We start from the raw sequence: 19,685 nt of genomic DNA, 5'->3' as shown, positions 1-19,685 counted from the left end.
AAATACCGGCACATACATATAAACACAAAGGGACATATTGGGTCGACAAATTTTGCGCATTATGATTGGCCGTTACGTTTCAAACTCTCGAAGGCGCAATACTGTAAAACGCCTGTATTGGCAGTCCTTATAGGGGGGTGCATTCCACCAAATGGTTGGATTTCTGCGCGCGTGCTCATTAATATTTTGTGATCCCACGGGGTTTTTACAATACGACATGCCATAATCAGGAGGCTTCATAGAAATATTTCTATAAATCCCGTGTTTGGAACTTAGAGTTTCCAGTTTGGGGTATTTCTTTCACAAAAAGCCCCAAATTGCGGGCCTAGTTTGGATAGAGGCGGGCGGCTTCATTCAGTTTTTACTGCTGTTTTGGGGGGTATCTTCCATGAAAGGCGAATTAAAAAAAAATCGCTGCTAGCCCCCATGAAATCGAAACGAAAAGTGATCTTCTGGCCACTATCTTGAATTTCCAGTAAACAAACGGAGGCCAACCTCTTCACGAGAGTCCCCTGGCGCCGCTATTTCGGTCCGATTTTGCACTGTTTTCTATGGGCACGTATTTGGTATAGTGCAACCTGTACCGAGCACGAGCTCACCGCACAAGCGCGCAAGTCTACGCGCGTTTGACGCAGAGCACGCTGAGTACGCCAAATGCGTGCAAGAACTACGGACGTTTATAATAAAATCTGGACTCGCAATGCCCTTAACCAGCTTATAGAGTCATTGAATCCACTCGCGGTCATTTTACCGAGCTGAATACAAAGCTTCCCTGGCATTGCCCGCCTTTATTCTTCCTGACGTCAATAGAAGGGAGCCAACCCAAACTTAGTGTTCGGCTAGGTAAAATGGCCGCTGGTTGCCTTCTTTTTCATACAAACGCGTTGCAAGTCCAGGTTTTTTATATACATGTACGGCCGTGGTAAGAACCCGGTTGGAAAACTTCGTACCAGTCTGTCTTTTCAACTCAGGGTGGATGGCACAAGAACAGCAAAACGAGTAAAGTAAGTTAGACGTCATTTTCGGCGAATGACCACGGCCATCTGCCTGAAATTCATCACGACCGTACTCCAATTACAACATAATGACGTAATGCAGTGTTTACCGCGGTGCATTGTGGGTGAAAGGTCGGGTTGTTGCAGGAACGCGTCGACGTGACACGTCGCATGTAAGGTATACTCTATGGCGTGTGTGTCGACCTGACCAGAAAAAAATTAAAAAGTTCCTTACTAACGTCGGAAATGGTCTATGTGAACTGCTGTGTTCCATTGTGTTTATCAATCACTCAACGAAAGCCAGAGCTGCGTTTTTTTAACTTCCCCGGGACTGGGTCGATGCACACGCCATATAGCATACGTTACACGCGACGTGTCACGTCGACGCGTTCCTGCAACATCCCCACCTTTTACCCACAATGCACCGCGGTAAACACTACATGACGTCATTATGTTGTATGTATTGGGAGGGTTCAACTTTGTCATACGATCCAGTGTTGATCAACATTGTCCCTTTGTCGGTTAAAAACAATTCCAAATCGCTGTCACTGTCCGACCTTTTTTAAATTCACAGTTAAGTGCGAGTAAGCACATGGAAGCGCTCACGCACGCGGACGCATTCGCCACGAAATAAAGAAACAGTCGTATAATTGCAGAGCCGTATGTGACGTCATCAAAACAGGCGACGACAATTTTGTTTCAGTTTGCCTGATGTGAAGGACTTCAACTCGTGCTTTTGACGTAAGTAGCAATCTTTGTTTAGTTTACCTACTAGATTGTTGAAATATAACTAAATTTCATAAAAAATGACATTGAGAATTAACCTTTCATAGCCTTTCTGAGGGGTGAGGCTACATTTGGGGTCTTCGTGAATGTTTTTGGAAGGGAAATGAAACAGACCTAGCCAATCACAACCCCCACCTTTTAAATTTAGCTCCTTTTTGGGTGGGGGATATCTCCTTTTGCCCCCCCCCCATCCACCCTTGGCACTAATCAGCAGAAAACTGGCTGGCCATTAACGGTTGAACTGGGTCAGTTCCGAGGTATATCCCCCTTTGATGTTTCGTTTGCTTTTCCTTTTTTCTTTTTTTGGATGTTATCAGGGGTCCTCACTCTCTCCTTCGGACACCAGTTCCCAGGTACAAACTTTTAGTGTTGTTTGAGATAGGATAAAGGATAATCTGCATATAAACCTGTCGTGTGTATGGGTGGCAAGGATGGTGTCATGGGTGTGTACTGTTTCTACTATAATCTGAGGAAGCACCTGGTTCTCTTGGGGAAGAGGAGTAGCTTGGGGTGATGAGCGTTTAAAGGAACCAAATTTGGGGGGCCGGGGCGAATTAGGGTGTTTTAGGGGAGAGAAATTTGAAATTCTTTTTTCCATGGCCTTTATCAATAAGATAGTCAATCAGTCAATTAATAAATAAACAAAAGAACAACGTCAACCTTGTTTTTCCATGGCCTCTTTGCGCAGAGTTATCATAATAATTCAAGATTCATAACAGAGAGACCTTTGCCCACCTCCCGTTACTGTGCCCGCGCCATACCTGGCACTTGTGAAATGATGATAATCAATTAGAATATCAACCTGCTAAAGCCCGCCAACGGCAAACGTGGAGTAGTTTCGCTTGACTCCAGCCAATGAATGAACAGCTGTCGCAGACAATGTCCAATGAGCGTACGCCCAAAACGTACGTCATCGTTATATTTACATACAGCTGTGACCTAACCGCATTGTTGCCTCATTTTACGCACACACTTCCTTCTTTGTGGTACAACCGATCTACAGTGTGTTTTATGCGCGAAACGGTTCTGTCTGCGCCGTCTTTTGAAAGATTTTAAGACGAAAATTCATCAGAAATGGCCGACAGTGCACCAAAGCTTGCAAGAGATAGCACGATGAACGTCACAGCCAAGGTTTGTTGCATTTATTACGTGATTTGGGACACTCTTACTGAGGTGTTCCGCGCGCTGTGACATGACATCGGTACGGTACATGCACAATGGACAACCTTGTTCATGTACATGTACACTTTCCTAAATGTACAATGTACATGTACTGTAGGCAAAGGCCTGACGTTACTGACTCTTTGTTTGATATGACATTCACTGTGCATGTATATGTACAGTACATTTAGGTCACTGTATCAGCATGGTCGCTTCCCCTAGCTAGCTTCGTGCACTCAGTAGCGTCAGATCGTATAAATAAGGCTTTGTTTGTAAACTTATGGCGTTACCTTTGTCCGTGCACTGATGTGGCTCCTTTCTTTGTTCTTAACTGTAAACCTCGTATTAACAGTTTGCAATTTTGGTTCAAAAAACTTGGATAAGGAAAATGTTTTCCTCTCTCTTTTTTCTATCTTTTTCACTGGGTTTTGCTCAGCAACATCTCAGCACAAGCACGACAAATTTAATGTTCTCTTCAATTACCAAAAAGACTTGACACTGTGGGTGAAAGTAAATTTGGGAAGGTGTATCCCCACCATAGTTAGCCAAGAATTGCCAAACCATAATAAGACCTCTTCCATTCATGTTCAGAAAAATCCACGCGTTTCCTTGTAATACATTGCAAGAAATTGTGGTGGACATCGGCTCAAATTTAGGTGTTGTAAGCAGCTGTTCTTGTTACTACCTGACTACAAGTCATGCCACATTGTATAACTGTTTACATTGCTTTGTTCAGTCATTCATAGTTATAGTGTAGCCTCGGTGAAATTTTCTTGGACACAACTTTCTGCAGCATTGTACGCTTCTTCAATGTATGAAGACACTTTTACACCTCTATTTGGTTAAATGTACTGAAAAGTGCACTTTTACCTAAAATATTATGTTATCCATGCTTTCCTGGACAACTGAGGGAGCTGTTTCTGTGATGTCATCTTGGGAATCATAGTTAACTGACTGCACAGGTTTTTCAGTGGAAATTGTGAACCCAAAATTAACTTACTGAAAACATTTCTGAGAAATTGGTTGGTGCTTGCTTATTGCTGTGCACGTAAACAACAAAGAATCAGCAAAGAAGAGAACAATTCGTCCAGCAAGAACTAGAAAAATGCAAGAGTTTGTTGTATACAAACCAGTGTAAATTTAGGCTTTCATCCTGAGGTGACATCACAGGTTTTCTCATGAATATGGAAAACTTATTAGCATAAAAATAAAAGGCAGGGAAATGCCCTTTGAAATAATGAAACAAAAGTTGAAAATAAGGTTAACCGAGACACTAAGGTGCATTTAAAGGTTTGTGTTAAAACACACTGATCGCAGCCACCCTTTAAATAATACAGTGCTGTACATAGATGTTCACAGATTCATGTGTATGTAACCATAGAGGACACAATTTCAGAATGCTCTTGCCACTCATCTGTCCCACGCAGATACAGAATCATGCTTAACTGACCTCCCACAATAAACAGACAATGTACAATAGATCAAGAGAGTTGTTCATCATCACAGGAGAGAGGTTTTATTTTTGGTCGATTCATGCCCCTGGATGAGTTTCATGGTGTTTTCTTCTCTTTCTTTTCAGAGGGACTGGTTTCAAGATTTCAGACTGGTTTAATGCCTTTATAAGTAACCTTCCCACTGAATTTATACTGTTTCATACTCATGCGAATGTATCCATACAGTGTATTACCTACTTGTAAGAACATACATTGGACATTAATAGAGTGCTAACCGCTTTGCAAAAGGAAGCCTTTCAGTGGCTTCCCTGCTTGTGCACAAGCCTGTCAAAACCTTTTAATTTTGTATGGCTGTTTTATAGTTACATTTAGTGACATATTTGCATCTCCATACTTAAATTACTGTAAGTCCAAATAAAGCAGCTCCGCCTAAAAATTATTTGTACAATCAGTAAAAAAGCAATTTACTTTGCTTTTTGTAAATAATGGTAATGCATGTGCGCATATTGTTTAAATGATAAGTCATACTTGGGTCAGAAGTTGAAAAATGTACATGTATGTCATAACTTTCTAGTATGCTGATGATTCAATGATGGGCCTTTAATGGGTCCAATGAAATAAAGTGCTAGTTTATCAACCCCATTTGCATCACTTTCACTGGCTTCAAAGAAACAAATTCTCCTTTTAAAGAAAAAAGGAAAAGCAAAACCAAATTGTCAGAAGTATTTCTCCATGTCTGCATAGCCCATTCACCACTCACATCCCCTCCCCCCACGTTGATATGTGTCATTTGAACATCAAAGTAACAGCCTGTGCCCACTTGGCCCCTCCCTATTTAAATATGGGTAGCAAAATCCATGTGCATTTTGTGTTTCATGGTGAGTTAATCGGAGTGTCTGTGCCTCCAAAACAACTTTTAATTTATAAATATGTGAACATACAAAGTTTATGCGATACCACTCGTTAGCCATTAAGATTCAACTTAAGAAATTGTGACCTCTTTTCCAGCTGGAATCTTGCTAATTAAATTTTAAGACCAAATATCCCCCCTAAAAAAAGTGGACTCCTAAATTTATTTTCAAGAAAAAAATTTTCCCATGAATTATAATTGTCCTATAAATAGTTCTAAAGGTGAATGAGGGTGTCTTATTAGACACTAACTGGCAACTGCCTAGAGAGGGTTTGCATGGCTGTCATCTTGCAGGCCAGTGCTTTTTTCCAGAGGTTATGCACAGAGGAGGTTCCCCTGTGGAACAAAAGAATTGCACTGGAAGATAGCTACCGTACATGTACAAAGCCTCTGTAGTAGGTCCATATCTGCTTCCATAAGTTAATATCTAGTATGGTACTATGACTTTCATCGAACTGCCAAAGGACAATGAGGTGAGGTACAACCACCTTGTGAATTGAATTATAACTAAAGGGTGTTATATAAAAATCCAGATAACTAAGAATGTCATTTTCCTTGCCAATAATAAAAGACAACTTAAAATATGGTTTACTAATACAAACAGTGGCTTTTCAGTCTCCCATTTGTTTTTTAACTAGTTTTTGGAAGTTCAGGCCTACATGTACTTTCATGGTGTCTGTACAGTGCTTGTCATAGGCTGTTCCCATGTACATATACATGTACCTGAGTACCTCTTACCTTAAGGTTTTTGTATTGTTGTTACCACTGCGTGAGGTCAAGTGGTTTTATGAGGTATTAACCCTAACTGCCCAAAACCTGCCATATTCCAACAGCAGGTTTTGTGAGGTTTTGGCAGGTTTGGTACCGTACCTGAGGAACTTGTTGTTGAATTTGATGAGACTTGGGATGAAAGGCCCAGGGAGATGGTGTTGGATTCTGTGTGAGTTGGGACACACATGGCTCACTGTGTGCAGTGTTCGGCTTGCTGTACCAATTGTTGGACTATGCTTGATTTTGTCAGGTTTGGTACTGTTCAGTGCAAGTCATCCTATACTGCATAGACCCATCCATACCATATCACTCAAACTCCAATGGGCTCATTCTGTTCGAGTTTATCAGGTTTGGTACAGTGACCTGCATGTACGAGTACTTAGACAAGTACATGAACCTGTCGGATTTGGTGAGGTTCAGTATGCTTTCTAGTGCAGGAGCCTTGGGGGGGTTAGGGTTAATGTAACATGAGTTATAGTGAAGTGCTATGGAGTTAGTGAGAGACTTCTGTTGGCTTCATATGAATCAGGCTGTAACATGATGCATGTAATTTTATTTTTAGGAGGGAGTGGAGTTTCTGAAGTCACAAGGAGCTGATCACCTCTTGCCAGAAGACCCTGATAAGCCTGAGGTACAGAGGGACACCACCATTCAGGCTACAGTCAAGGCATGTATACACCATTAAAAGTAGCTTTCACCTGCAGTATTAACCACTTGCTGCCTGGTGCCTTTGAAAATGCAGTGTCTAAAACCAGACGATTTTCAATATCTTCAGTTTCAAAAATCTTCAAAAATTCATATCTTTTTCCTTAATGCCTAAACCCCATCAAGTGACTGTCAGATGGCTACTCTAATCTGACAGACAACATCTATTGATGCCCAATTATTTCAGCCAGGCCTGCTGCATGCGAGAAAACGTGATAAAAAGCAAACAATGAAAAATGGATAACGAGTTGTGCTGCACCGATGCCGTTCCGGCTCTAGGCACATGCTATAAATTAACTGTACATGTACATACATGTACAGTAACGTACCGTGGACCCGTATCGCGCCATGATTGTAAAAACCATCTGGTGAGAATTCACTGATAATTAACCCAGAACATGCAACAAATGGCATTTCTGCTGCACAACCATTCTAAATTCTCACTACATCCTATTGTGCTTAAATGTACATGTATATTCAGATTTAGCATTACATGTACTGTATGTTTGCCAATCTCCGATAGCCACTCCCTCAGGTTCCATATTAGGCCACTGATGTCATAAATGGCCTTGCAAAACGAATTTTGATTGGATGTTGATCACAGTCGGACTCGTGCTTAATCGAAGGCAACTCCAGAGGGAAAACTGTTTTTGCAAGTGCAACGCTCCAGCACGTGACAAAATTTGATTTGCGCAGTGACCCAACTTGCGTTTTGTTGATCATGTTTGATCAAAGCATGATCAAAGTCGTAGTGTGAATACATTGTAATAGAATTTTGCCATATCTCTAAGTTATTTGCAAATCTCTAATAAGAAAATGCTGTTGTCCGTTTGAAAAAGACTTATGGGAAAATTACCCCTTTGGCCATGTGGGCGCTGTCTAATACAGTGGAGCACCGCTATAGCGAACACGACGGAGTCCATGCAATATGTTTGGTACAGCGGTCGTTCGGTATAGAGAAGTTAAATGCCGAACGTTTCGTTGCCATGTTGAATAGGGCCCTCTGTTATCTAACTGAAGTGCACCGTCTTGTGATACTATGATTCACTGTTTTTGTGATGTTTTGCCGTTGCATTCACGTTTGAGGTTTCTAGAACTGTATTTATTAATTACTTTTGTTTTCTTTTAAATCTTGAGTTACAAAATTGATATTTGGTTTATCCTAAAAGTCATGAAGCTACCGCTCAGGATCTATCTCTGATGCATGCTGTGGCGAATCTCAGACGATTTGCTAGTGGATACTGTTTGGAAGGTTTTGTGCACAAAATATTGGGAGCCAAGGACGATGTTTGGTACAGCCGAATGTTCGTTATACATGTAGCAGTGTTAGGTATAGCGACATTCCACTGTACATCGAAAGTCATGGTTTGGCAGTTGAATCTGTTTCGTGAAAATAAGCAAAACACAATTTGCTCGAAATCTAATTTGATTTTGTATCCTGAAAAGGAGGAAATTCACATTCAGGCATGCAGTAAAATTCTGTTTTCACATATCCTATGTACGATGGTTTTGATGAGTCAAACGTGGTCCAAACACAACCGATTTGGTTGGCAAGGCACATTCGGAAACTGTCACACCTCCAATGGTAACTTTCTGTGGAATTTTAACTCCAAAAAAACATTGGGGACACCAGTTTAGAAAAAAAATTATGTTCACATCGAAGTTGCTCATGTATGGGGATGGAGAGGAGATTCATTGCTTGTATTAACATAGTTTACACACTGAAGTACTACATACGACCTGGTCGTAGCATGCTCTTTGTCTCAACGTGCATCGCATATGGCATCGCATATATCCTCAAAATATGAACCATTAGATAATGTTCAACTTTGGGATTCATTTTTTCAGTGAACGGCAGTGAATTAATTCCCAATGTCTGATGAAATAGGGAAATCATGGCTGACATCTAGAACAATGATGACCGTGTCCATCTTTTAACTTAATCAGAGATGATTAAAGTCTCAAACATCAGCATTTTTGAAAAAAAGATGCATAGGCCTATGTATTATCTCTACATTTCGAACTCTTAGACACACTGTACAGGTATATGTTGAAGCAAATTTCAACTTACATCATGGTATGAAATGGTACCTTATGGCAAAAGCCCTCACCTCATTTCTAAGTTGGCATTTCTAAATCGTCATTCATTTCTCATAATTTTCAAGATGTGTTTTTGTCTTGTTAATTTATATAACAGGGTTTGCCCTTACCCAACGGACATATTGATAAACACTGTATGCTCAGTGCTTGTTCGAAAGCTTGCAAAAAAAGTCACAAGCTTACTCAGGTGGGACTCAAACCCACGACCTCCTGCTTACTAGTGCAGACATCTTAATCACTCGACCACCGAGCTTGCTGGGGTCGGCTGGCCGGTCCGAGTCAGGTGAAGCAGCGGGCACCGCGAACTATTTTCAAGATGATGATTTCTTATAAGTCGGCATGTTTCACTCAGTCCCTTTTCTACTAGTGTTGGGCAATTCTAGCATTTTTGGAATCAATTCTAATTCCATCCAGGAATCGCGATTCCACTTGGAAACGATTCCAATTTTTACATTTGCGAATGCCATGCTGAGTATACCCGAGACTACTTGCAAAATGCACTTGTAAGTTGTTTCCTAAACACTTGTGTCATTAAAAATTAGAAGTGGCCATGAGTTCTAAAATGCGTATTTGACAAGAAAGAAACATAAGGTATGTACCTTTATTTTCATGCCGCCACGCCAAAAACGTACTGAAGAAATATTTTTTCCTTTAAGTCCAAAAAATGTGACCTTATTCCACTGACGATGAACTATGATAGTTTTCTCAATCTTTTGATTGTAAATTCCATCAAAACTGGACTGCTCGCATGCTGCACAGCACCGCTTGCGTCAGTGGCCTGTTCGTGCAATCGCTGGTGAACATGCCTAAAGCTACATTCTTCCTATGTGTATGCCCGCTACCAGCTTCAACACAAGGCCGTTAGTCTTGTTCCAAGGCGGAGATGGAAAATTTTGAGACTTGCTAATTATTTTGATCTTCAATTCACTCAACGAGTCGAGTAGAATTTCTTTTCTTTATGGCAGAAATGAAGGAGGAAAAGTAGTCAAAGATTTGTGTTTGGCAGAGTGAATGACAGTAATCATGGTGCATATCTCACAGACTCTAAGATAAGCATCTGCAACGAAACACTTGCACTTTGCAGTCGGCCCACAGCCACAGGTGCGTACGTCCATGCCCCAACAGAGAGCAGTCGATGCAAGCATGACTATTACAAACAGGCATGAACACTGATCTCCACCCGGGCCGATGCCATTGCCGATCTTGCCAGCTTCTCTTTCTTATGAATGCTTTAAGTTTAGTTGGCAAATCCTGGAAATGTTTGACTTTAAATAACTTGGGATTGCAGATTTTATATCAAGGTTTCTGGGATTTGGGGAATTTTCCAAAAGCTGGCATCATTGGACTTTTCAGATGCTTCAACAGTTACTTGCATTTCATGGTAAAGAAGAATTAATGTCGGGCTAAGGGCTGCATTGTTTAGGTTTTTCTTTCAGTTCTGAGCAAATTTTGGTATATGTAACGAAGTACATGTAAGCCTACTTTCCCACCACAGTTTGCTCGATCTTGAAGATTTTTTTTGGAAGTAATAAACACTCCAAGGAATGAGTTTCTAATTGGTGTTGATTCTCAGATGTTACAATTGAGTTTCCAATAAGAAATAGAGGGTAATCAGCAACAAGAAATTTTATTGCAAGGAATTTGGCAAGTGGGAAAACCCTGATGTACGTGTAGTTTTCATCGCTCACAATGTAGTACCCAAATGCTCAGCATGTTAAAGAGTCACAATTGGCATGCAGCCGACAGTAAGCCCTTGTCGTGCTGCAGACAAATGGGACGGAGTACTGCTTGGTGCCGCTGCGATTCTGTAAAGCATGTGGGCCATGTCTCGTCACAGACTTCAGTTTTTGGCAACAAAAGTAAAGCTGCGCGGTTTAGGTTCTTTGATTTGGCATAAAACCACACATTTTTAAAAATAGACGGATCATTTTATATGGCAGTCTTTTGGAATCACTGGACTGTTCATGGAATCAGATCTCAAGGTCATGGAATCAGCGGTGGCGGGGATTTGATTCCTCAAAAAAGTGGAATCGCGACTCTGATTCCAAATTTGGAACCGATTCTACCCGATTCCAGCGTGGATTCCCCAAGCCAGTTTTCTACAAAACCACAAAAAATCCTCCATGTAAGTCGGCATTAAAAATAATGCGCTTCAGTATCGGTTTCCTTCGTCAAATGACAAGCCCCACACTGCTCAACTGATGGATGTTTATTAACTGCATGCATGTGGTTGAGTGCATCAGTACCAAGGACCCCTCTCGGGCTACATGCATGTGCTTTGTCAGTTTTGGGGGTCGCTTTATTGAACGAACTTAACCATTGCGCATGTACAGCTGTTTTCCAATAGTCGACTTCAGCACCGTCTCTGGCTTTAACTGTTTTTACTACCTGACTTTGAAGTTGTAAGAGCAATAGCAAAGATGCAAAAGAGCCAAACATTACGGTTCTTCAAATTTATTTAAACGCTTCAGGCCCACAATCAGGAATTGGTTTTGGAGAAGAAGCCTGAGATGGAGATGAAGTTGAGTATTGGAGAACGGCCATGTACGTGTGCAGTATGACGATCTTGAGTTCCGAGCAAGAGAGCCGACTTAGCTGATGTTTATTGCACAATACATTACATGTGCATACAGCCTATTGGTTTGGTTCTGCCCCCTAATACTTGTAAGACCCTCCCAGCTGCTGGGGCCAACATTGACTTTGTGGTTTGAGGTTTTTAATGGAGTATTTGGCCCAAATGCAGGGCTCAAGATGTGGTGCATTGACTTCCCTATGTGCAGGTACAGTACATCGTTTAGAGCTTATCGCAATAATTTTCGGCATATTGATTTGCACGCTATCCCGATATATGTGTTTTTACAAACGATACGATATCTGATATCAACATTATATCGAAATATTGAAATATTGTCAAATTGAACAAGCATTCCTCTTACAAATTATCAGGTCCTGAAGTAAGCAGTCACAAATCATTTGATTCTGTCAAAATATCGACTGCAAAAAAACTTTAAAAAAGTGCAAAAAAGCATCCCCAAACCATCATCCTTTATTACTGGACCAATCACATTTTCTTCAAGTACATTCCCGAAAACCGCAATCCAAAATACTGATCGTGTTGATTTTGCAGTTTCGTCAATATCTCACGGTCACGTTTGAGAAATGTTTTGTTGCATCGTGGTCTGCTTGACCTTTGGCATCAACCCAGATAGTGCACCCTCTTTTTCATTCGATATTCATGAGCTCCTCCGAGGAATGGTGATGCTGTGGGATTTTTCTCTTCATACCAAGATTTCTCAAAAGAAAATCTGTCACACTGAATGACGTTCGCAAAAAAATGACTTCCGAGTCATAAAAATACGATTCATGATAAAAATCTAATGCTCAGAGTTGTTGATTTTAATTTTCAGCAGGGATATCTCCAAAATAAGTGACAAAATGAACATCAAGCATGGAATTTTCAAGCACTGCATTGTATTTTTGAACATCATGCATTTTTTGGTCAAAATTCTCTACCGTCATCAAACTTCCGTCAAATGTGATGTTCACAAAGATCATATTGTACTCACAGTGTATTTGCGTGCAACTAGGGACCCCCTATTGTTCTCTTTTGTTTTTAACTTTTTTAGAAGACCAACCATATGTTTATACACAGTTGTCAATCGGGAACCCTATGTGAATCAGGGACCTTACTGTCTCCAATTGAATGCAAGTCCCCAATTGAATGCAAAAACAAGCTCACACATGCACACCCAGACTTTGAACTGGTCTGTGGAGGTTAAGTATGTGTGGAGGAGCCCTCAAGCATTTGTGTGCTGCATCCAGGTGCAACAGCAAATGTCACTGTACTGTGTTATCTCAGAGTGCAAAAAGAGCAATGATCAATGATTGTTGTATTTCTTATGCTGACATGTTAGGACACGGACTGTCCTGGTTTTATCACATACATGTAGTCATATGGCTTATACATGTAGTTCAGATTCAGCAATGGGAACATGTCACATGTAATTTTTGTGAGAGGTCAACGAAAGGTTGCAAGACTTCACTTTGCCCGGCCTACATGCATTTCTCACTGTTGTGCCCAAAACTGCCCTGAAATCGGTCCCCTTTTAGTTGCGCGGTATTATATTAACGCCTGCGAATAGTGACCTCAATAATTATATCGGAATGAAGCTTTGGACTTCCCCTTTCAGATACATTAAAGAAAGAGGACTGTTGCTGTAGAAAAAAATGATGTCATGACCTTTCAAAGGTCAGATACCAACTAGCTTCTTCAAAAGTTCATGCATGCACATGTATAGTTGTATACATGTGTGAAAGAGTGTGTACAGTACATGTCGCTGTCTGCATCATGGCGACTTTGCAGCTGTCATCGGAGCCCATGGGAAGACTAACTTTGCAAGAAGTTCTGCAGGAAAATGATGCCAGTGGTTCTGAAATGGAAGCTTGAGATGATCTTCGAAGTGACATTGACGTTTTACAGGTACCATAGTTACAGCGATGTTTAGATCATATTCTTGCAAACTAAATGTCTCAAAGTAAATCCAAAACGATAGTGAAAAACATGTTTGCAATGGTGCTTTCAAAATGTTTGATCATCACTAACAGCATTAATACAGATGATTAGGACTTCTGATCTCTTGATTAGGTTGAATTGTTGTAAACTTGACTTGAATGAATGCTGTATAGTTTAGTTGTGGCTGTGTTTTTGTTGTGTTCATTTCATTTTGTTTTCATGTTGGATTTTCTTAGATTTTTTTGAACAGCCCATTTTGATTTGGCCCAACATGCCCAGTCTTTAGGGGATGGGAGGCAAAATGGAATTGGAAAACTTTTCTTGCAACAGAATGCCATCTCCCCAAAAGAATGCAGTTTTCTTTTTCTTGAATACTTATACATGTACTTACAATTCCTTTCACTTCATCTCAAATTAGCAACATTGGCTTCCCTTCAGTTATCGCTGAATATGCTGCTGTGCTGGCTTTATCAATGTTTTGGGTGACACCTGCCAGACACTTTTCGAAATAACTGTGTTCTTCAATTCTAACAGATTTCCCCCAACCTACTTAATCAGAGTTTCAGTTGAGAGATTACTTGTCATGTACTTGTAACTAAATTTTTTATGTGTATTTTGGAGAAACAAGAACATGCTGCTTAGGAAAAAAAATACGCATTGCAAAGTCTTCGATACGGGAACATAAACTGTTCATACATGTAACCATATAGACTCATGGTGTAACATGAACTGAAATATCTACACTGATGCTGGAACAAGTTTTGACAGGTACAAAGTTTTTTATTACATGGATCTTCTTTGAAAATATGACAGGGTTCCGTGCAAATGATAGGTAACACACGAAAGTGTAAACATGGTATCCTATCATCTCGGTATGCTTTATGAGGTTTCAATTACTTTCTTTATTGCTAGAACTTCAGAGGGATTAGTGTTAATTCTTTTGTAGGCATATGCTTACTCAAAAACACAATGTTACAAAATTTCTGTTTTTTTAATAACATTCAAGATTTTGCTATGGTTTACTGTTTGGGTGTTTTGTTCGGGTAATTTCTCGTGTCCACAAAAGGTCTTTATTTGTAAATACATGTAAATCCAGACGAACAGAAAAAATGTGACAGTTCTTGGGTATGAAAAAGAAATTAGTATGTTTGTTATGTGCAGGCCTACCTAGAAATAGTTTTTATTGAAACCACTGACAGCATTGTAGGCAGATCAGGCAAGATCTTATTTTCCTTATTGTTTCACAAACTCTTAAGTTCAGTATAGTTTTGAACAGGGCTTATGACCAGTTGTGGCTGTTGTAAAATGAGAGTACACATTCCTTGAATTTATTATTCTTTAGGCCTGTCTGAAAATCATGTCATTAAACATGTTCAAACCAGAACACATATAGTATGACGTACACGTGCAGTGTGTGAAAATTTTAGTGCCTTTTCCAAGTAGTCCCCTAAAAGTTTTGGGAAAGGACCAATAGTTATCATATTAATATTGATGCAGATACTTCAAGAGCTTGAAGAGGAGTATGGTGCTAAGGATGCTGCTGAATCTCTCTAAAGTGCTCCACATCCTGCGGTTGATGATGTAAGTTTTCCACAATCATGTACACTGTTTAATGCTGGGGCACATTAAAAGTGGATGTTTGTTTGCAACAGAACACTTTCCCTTAATACATGCGTCATTTGGCTCCACGCGAAAGCAGTGCCTTTATAACACCTTCAGGGTTAATACAGGAAAAAAAAACCTTCAGGGTTCTCCCCAGGATTTTACAAAACTGTGGGGGATTTCCATTGTGGTTTTACCAACACTTTGCAAAGCCATGGCGTAGGGTTGGGACCCCGCCCAAGGGCCCCCAAAATTTCGGGACTATAGATGCTCTCAGCTGCATTTTAGAGCATTTCCTGGTTTTTCAAGTACCTCTTTCTCAGTAAAAAACATAAATTCAATTTTTTTTTTAATTTTGGATATTAGTATTTTAACCAATGACCAGTTTCCTTTCTGGACTACTAATTAGGCCTGTAGGCCCAAACAATGACAGAAGGAGTCATTTCAGACATGCAACAACATGAAGTGGCTGTCTAATATAAACACCTGTTTATTCAATTTTAATTTTAATACATGCTTCAACCTTTCCGTTTTGCTGATCAGACCTGAAACTATGAGCTCCATTCAGTTGTAATGCAAAAATATTAGCTTAAAAGAAACAAATGTCATAAAAATATGAAACGATTTGGTCTTTATATAAAATAAACAACAAGGCTTTTCTTGTATATCAGCAAGAAACAATACCCGCTGCAGGTGGCTGCTTCGTTTGGGTTTCCCTTAGCGCTTACTACTGAAGTTATTGGCTTAAAAAAGAGCCTATCTTTGATTGAGTTTCTGCCAATGTGCACAAGACAAAACGCGGTGATATGGCAACGAGAAATATCGTCCCCGTCGTAGATGCCATTAATACTCTTACACAGGGCTACGGCTGCCGCCATGAAAAACCAGAACTTGTGTGGGATCGATGTTGTAAGTTCTGCGAATGGTGTAGTATAAAATTGTACCTTTCATAAATGCAGCCCCAGTAGCGTATTTAGCGCACGGCAAAGAGAAAACAAACCTGCGCGCAGGTGCATGTATGACGCCCATGACAGAAGTTCGGATTTCATGCAACACCAGCCACGAGGAACGTTCGGTGCCGATGTACATGTATGTAGGGTGTGCAGTACAGTGTGGCCGCCGACACATGTCGCACAATGCATGTACAGCACATGTACGGTGTGCAGTACAGTGTGGCCGCCGATGCATGTACAGTACATGTACGGTGTGCAGTACAGTGTAGCCGCCGACACATGGTGCACAATGCATGTACAATACATGTACGGTGTGCAGTACAGTGTGGCCGCCGACACATGGTGCACAATGCATGTACAGTACATGTACGTTGTGCAGTACAGTGTGGCCGCCGACACATGTTGCACAATGCATGTACAGCACATGTACGGTGTGCAGTACAGTGTGGCCGCCGATGCATGTACAGTACATGTACGGTGTGCAGTACAGTGTAGCCGCCGACACATGGTGCACAATGCATGTACAGTACATGTACGGTGTGCAGTACAGTGTGGCCGCCGACGCGTGGTGCACAATGCATGTACAGTACATGTACGGTGTGCAGTACAGTGTGGCCGCCGACGCGTGGTGCACAATGCATGTACAGTACATGTACGGTGTGCAGCACAGTGACAGTGACATGCAATCTGCATTTTAAAAATTCTGAGCCATACTGTGATAATTATATTGTGCGTATTGGAGATGAAAAGATGGGTATTGGCCCGTTTTTTGCATATCGTGCAGAAATAATTGCGTATCGGGCCCGATACGCAAGTTTGTACGTTGGGAGAACCCTGACCTTTTATACAGTGTTACTGGCATCCATTCATCTTCAATCCCCATTAGATTGTTCTGTTTGATATTGAATAGGATTGCAGTGACAACATGACCGCAAATAAAGCAGCAAGCCAGCAACACCAATGAACACAGATTAGATGCCCTATGCTGGCTATCCAACTTGATGTTGTGAAGTTTGATGTGGTCCCCATAAACAAGGAGAAGGATCTTTATGTATTGAAAGGAGATACCAGACAAACTCAAAGAAGTTTTCTGTTCGTAATAAAAGTTTGTGGTCAATTCTTTGTGCTGGAAGTTTGATTTAAGTTTTCCAGCAAAAGTGCTGTTGTGTTTGTAAAGGAAACTTATTGGCCTTGATATTGTACATGTACATTATAATAATGAAACTTGTATTTCACTTTGTTTACAGGTATTCAAGCAGTCTAGAGACGGCGTCCCTTGAAGATTCAATGTGAAATCATAAAACACCTAAAAAAAATGGGTGTTGCCCACAAGCGACACAAATGATGATCCACCTGTGGCAGAGGAACATCCGCCTTGTGATAACGAGGACCAGTATTGTAGCAGTGACAGCTACCAGGTGTCCAGTGCTCCATTCTCGGGTTCAGACAACTGTTAGTTTGCAGATTTTGGAACTGAGATTGTAAATATTGAACTTATAATTTGTAAGGTCGTCCTCCAGTGAACTTACTAATTTTTACAGGTCTTAGTAGTCAGAGGAGTGACAATTACTTAATTTCCACATTTTACAATAATGGAGTTGTTGCGAAAGTGAGTGCTATCCATAAGGGGTCATAATGATTAAATAAAAAAATGCAGCTGAATGCAAGTGCTAACTTTCATATTGCAACATATAAAACTCTGTGCTGTGCTGTGTATGTCATTCAACAAATTGATTACTGGTGTCTGTAAAAGAGTGATTTTTGTTATTGCTTTGACAGCTCTGATGAAGAGCCAAAAGAGGATGTGGGAGTTCTGGATGAGAAGAAGTACCTCATTTTTCACTCTTGCCTTCTGCAGCTCTTCAAAACATGCCCCTGATGTTCAGGCCCCTCAAAGAAGAAAGTAACCCGTCCACTCGGAGGGATGGCGATCCAAGTTGTTCAGACGTGTACAGACAAGGCATGCAGTCATGTCCACTGTTGCAGAAGCCAGCCAGTGGTGGGCAGTGTGGCCGCTGGGAGCATTCTGATTTCAGCCGCCATTCTGATGTCTGGTGTCAACATCAGGAAATTCATCAATGCTCTTGCTTTCATCAATGTGGCGATGATACCCTACAGCACATTTTTTATTCATCAGCAAAGGTACATGTACATGAAGTGACATACCCACTGTTTAGGTAGGAGGCAGTCTTCCCTCCCTCCGCAATATTCTGCTCTTTTCAAATAAATGAAATTGAAACAGATACTCATACCCATTACTTTTCCCAGCCAAACAAAACAATTAGATTGTGGAAAAAAACACAGAAAAAAATTACATTTGCATAATTGCGCTGAATCCCCCAAATTAGTTTTCCCCAATTTTCCCATGCCATCACACCACTGTCCCCCAATGTGAAACTCAATAGGCCATTGGCTACATTTACTGTGAATTTATTTATCTGCCTATTTCTTTATTAACCCCTTCGTTACGGAGGACTGCTACTGCCACACCGTTGTGTGAGGATTAGTGCATACCACACTTACAGTCTATTCACCATGCAGCTGCTGGTTCGATGGGGCCTACTGCTGGACAAAGCCCTCCATTCAGGGCATACCACAGCCCAGCAGTCACGGTCAAAATAATCTCGCTGTGAAGGGGTTAACAGCAAATACATTGCATATTCAAATAATTACTGTTGGTTTCTTTTTACCTCTTGTGCATGTAGATATCTCCAGCCTGCCATCATAGATGTATGGTATGAGCAGCAAGCCTTGATATTGTCTGATTTTGAAAACAGTGGTGTTGGTGCAGATATGCGTGCGGACTCCATGGGTCATTCAGCTAAATTTGGCTTCTACATTATTTTGGAGTTGAGCCAGGGTAAAGTTCTCCACTTTGAGCACATGCAGGTGAATATAACATTGTCACAACTCTTACTTCTGATTCAGAATGCTCCTCACATTTACTTGGTAGTCTTTTCATTTTATTTTAAAGTGGCCAAGTACCAACCCCCTAGGATATGTGCAAAATCATACTGAAATTGGAGGACTGAGGACTGTTAGGATTAGTGATATTTCAGGTCAATCCGGACGTAAGGTTGCTGTATTCTTGTCAGTTACAATGCTCATATTTTGTTTATGTGCATTTGTCACTTCCACCGAAGAGCGAGACTGACTACAAGTCTCCACTGAAGGGCAGTCAAATGGTTGGACAGCAAGAATGTCAACATCAGCACCATCATAACTGATCGTCTCAAGCAGATCGCGAAGTATATCCGAGAAAACTTGTGTCCCCGTGGTATCCATCAATTTATGATGTGTGGCATGTTGCCAAAGGTGGGTCATAATTCAGAATGCATTTTTTATGTTCAATCAGGCAAAGGAGATATGTAAATACTTAACTCTATTGCCTTACACCAACAGACGAAAGTATAAGCTCTTGACAGCGTATCATTGCTGGTGCTTGAAAAGAATCATCTTCAAGTACGTGTATCATAAAATGTCATTGACAAGTTGCACTGTTTCTTTGATTAGATCTATAGAAGAAGTTAAATAATAGGCCTACTGGAAATGCATCTGGATGTGGAGAAATCAGGACTGGATCCAGGGGATTACCAACAATGTCTACTGGTTCACGGCTTCCACCCCTGATGGAGGTGGTGATTTGATGCTGGCCAAATTCTCCAGTGCAGTCAATCCTGTGATGAATGCCCATCATCATGACAGCCAGCTCTTCCCACAGTGTGCGCACGGAGA

At 40.8% G+C, this 19,685-nt stretch overlaps 2 protein-coding genes across 6 annotated transcripts in view; both read left to right on the top strand.

The window, feature by feature from the left end:
• Positions 1-2,744: 2,744 nt before the first annotated feature.
• The window catches only part of LOC110985118 (uncharacterized), a 32,200-nt gene continuing 15,259 nt past the window's right edge, over positions 2,745-19,685 (top strand). Inside the window, exons 1-2 of the mRNA XM_022245895.2 lie at positions 2,745-2,912; positions 6,640-6,744. Coding sequence (XP_022101587.1) covers positions 2,856-2,912; positions 6,640-6,744 — 162 coding nt within the window. The 5' untranslated portion in view covers positions 2,745-2,855. The remainder of the gene's footprint in view (positions 2,913-6,639; positions 6,745-19,685) is intronic.
• On the top strand, positions 6,754-19,684 carry LOC110985119 (uncharacterized). Of its 5 annotated transcripts, XR_015427972.1 has the most exons (7): positions 6,754-13,362; positions 14,893-14,976; positions 17,198-17,402; positions 17,730-18,092; positions 18,656-18,839; positions 19,094-19,265; positions 19,464-19,684. XR_015427972.1 is itself a non-coding variant. In XM_087147187.1 (5 exons), exons 3-5 carry the CDS (start codon positions 17,875-17,877, stop codon positions 19,479-19,481), a joined length of 420 nt encoding a protein of 139 aa, XP_087003313.1. In that variant the 5' UTR covers positions 6,754-14,976; positions 17,198-17,402; positions 17,730-17,874; the 3' UTR covers positions 19,482-19,684. The 5 variants fall into 5 exon arrangements, 1 of the variants encoding a protein (XP_087003313.1); XR_015427974.1 differs by having other exon boundaries at positions 6,754-14,976; positions 17,809-18,092; XR_015427971.1 differs by having other exon boundaries at positions 6,754-14,976.

This window comes from Acanthaster planci, linkage group LG16, assembly GCF_054643075.1.
Source record: "Acanthaster planci isolate LZ-2023a linkage group LG16, COTS_SCS, whole genome shotgun sequence".
Classification (NCBI taxonomy): domain Eukaryota; kingdom Metazoa; phylum Echinodermata; class Asteroidea; order Valvatida; family Acanthasteridae; genus Acanthaster; species Acanthaster planci.
The sequence above is the reverse complement of the archived record's forward strand: the minus strand, read 5'-3'. Positions and strand labels throughout refer to the sequence as shown.

Bases quoted from the DNA above. Each gene is read 5' to 3' on its own strand.
- LOC110985119 (XM_087147187.1), top strand. From the start codon at position 17,875: ATGGCGATCCAAGTTGTTCAGACGTGTACAGACAAGGCATGCAGTCAT. The intron at 18,093-18,655 runs GTACATGTACAT...TTGTGCATGTAG, and splicing joins TTTTTTATTCATCAGCAAAG to ATATCTCCAGCCTGCCATCA.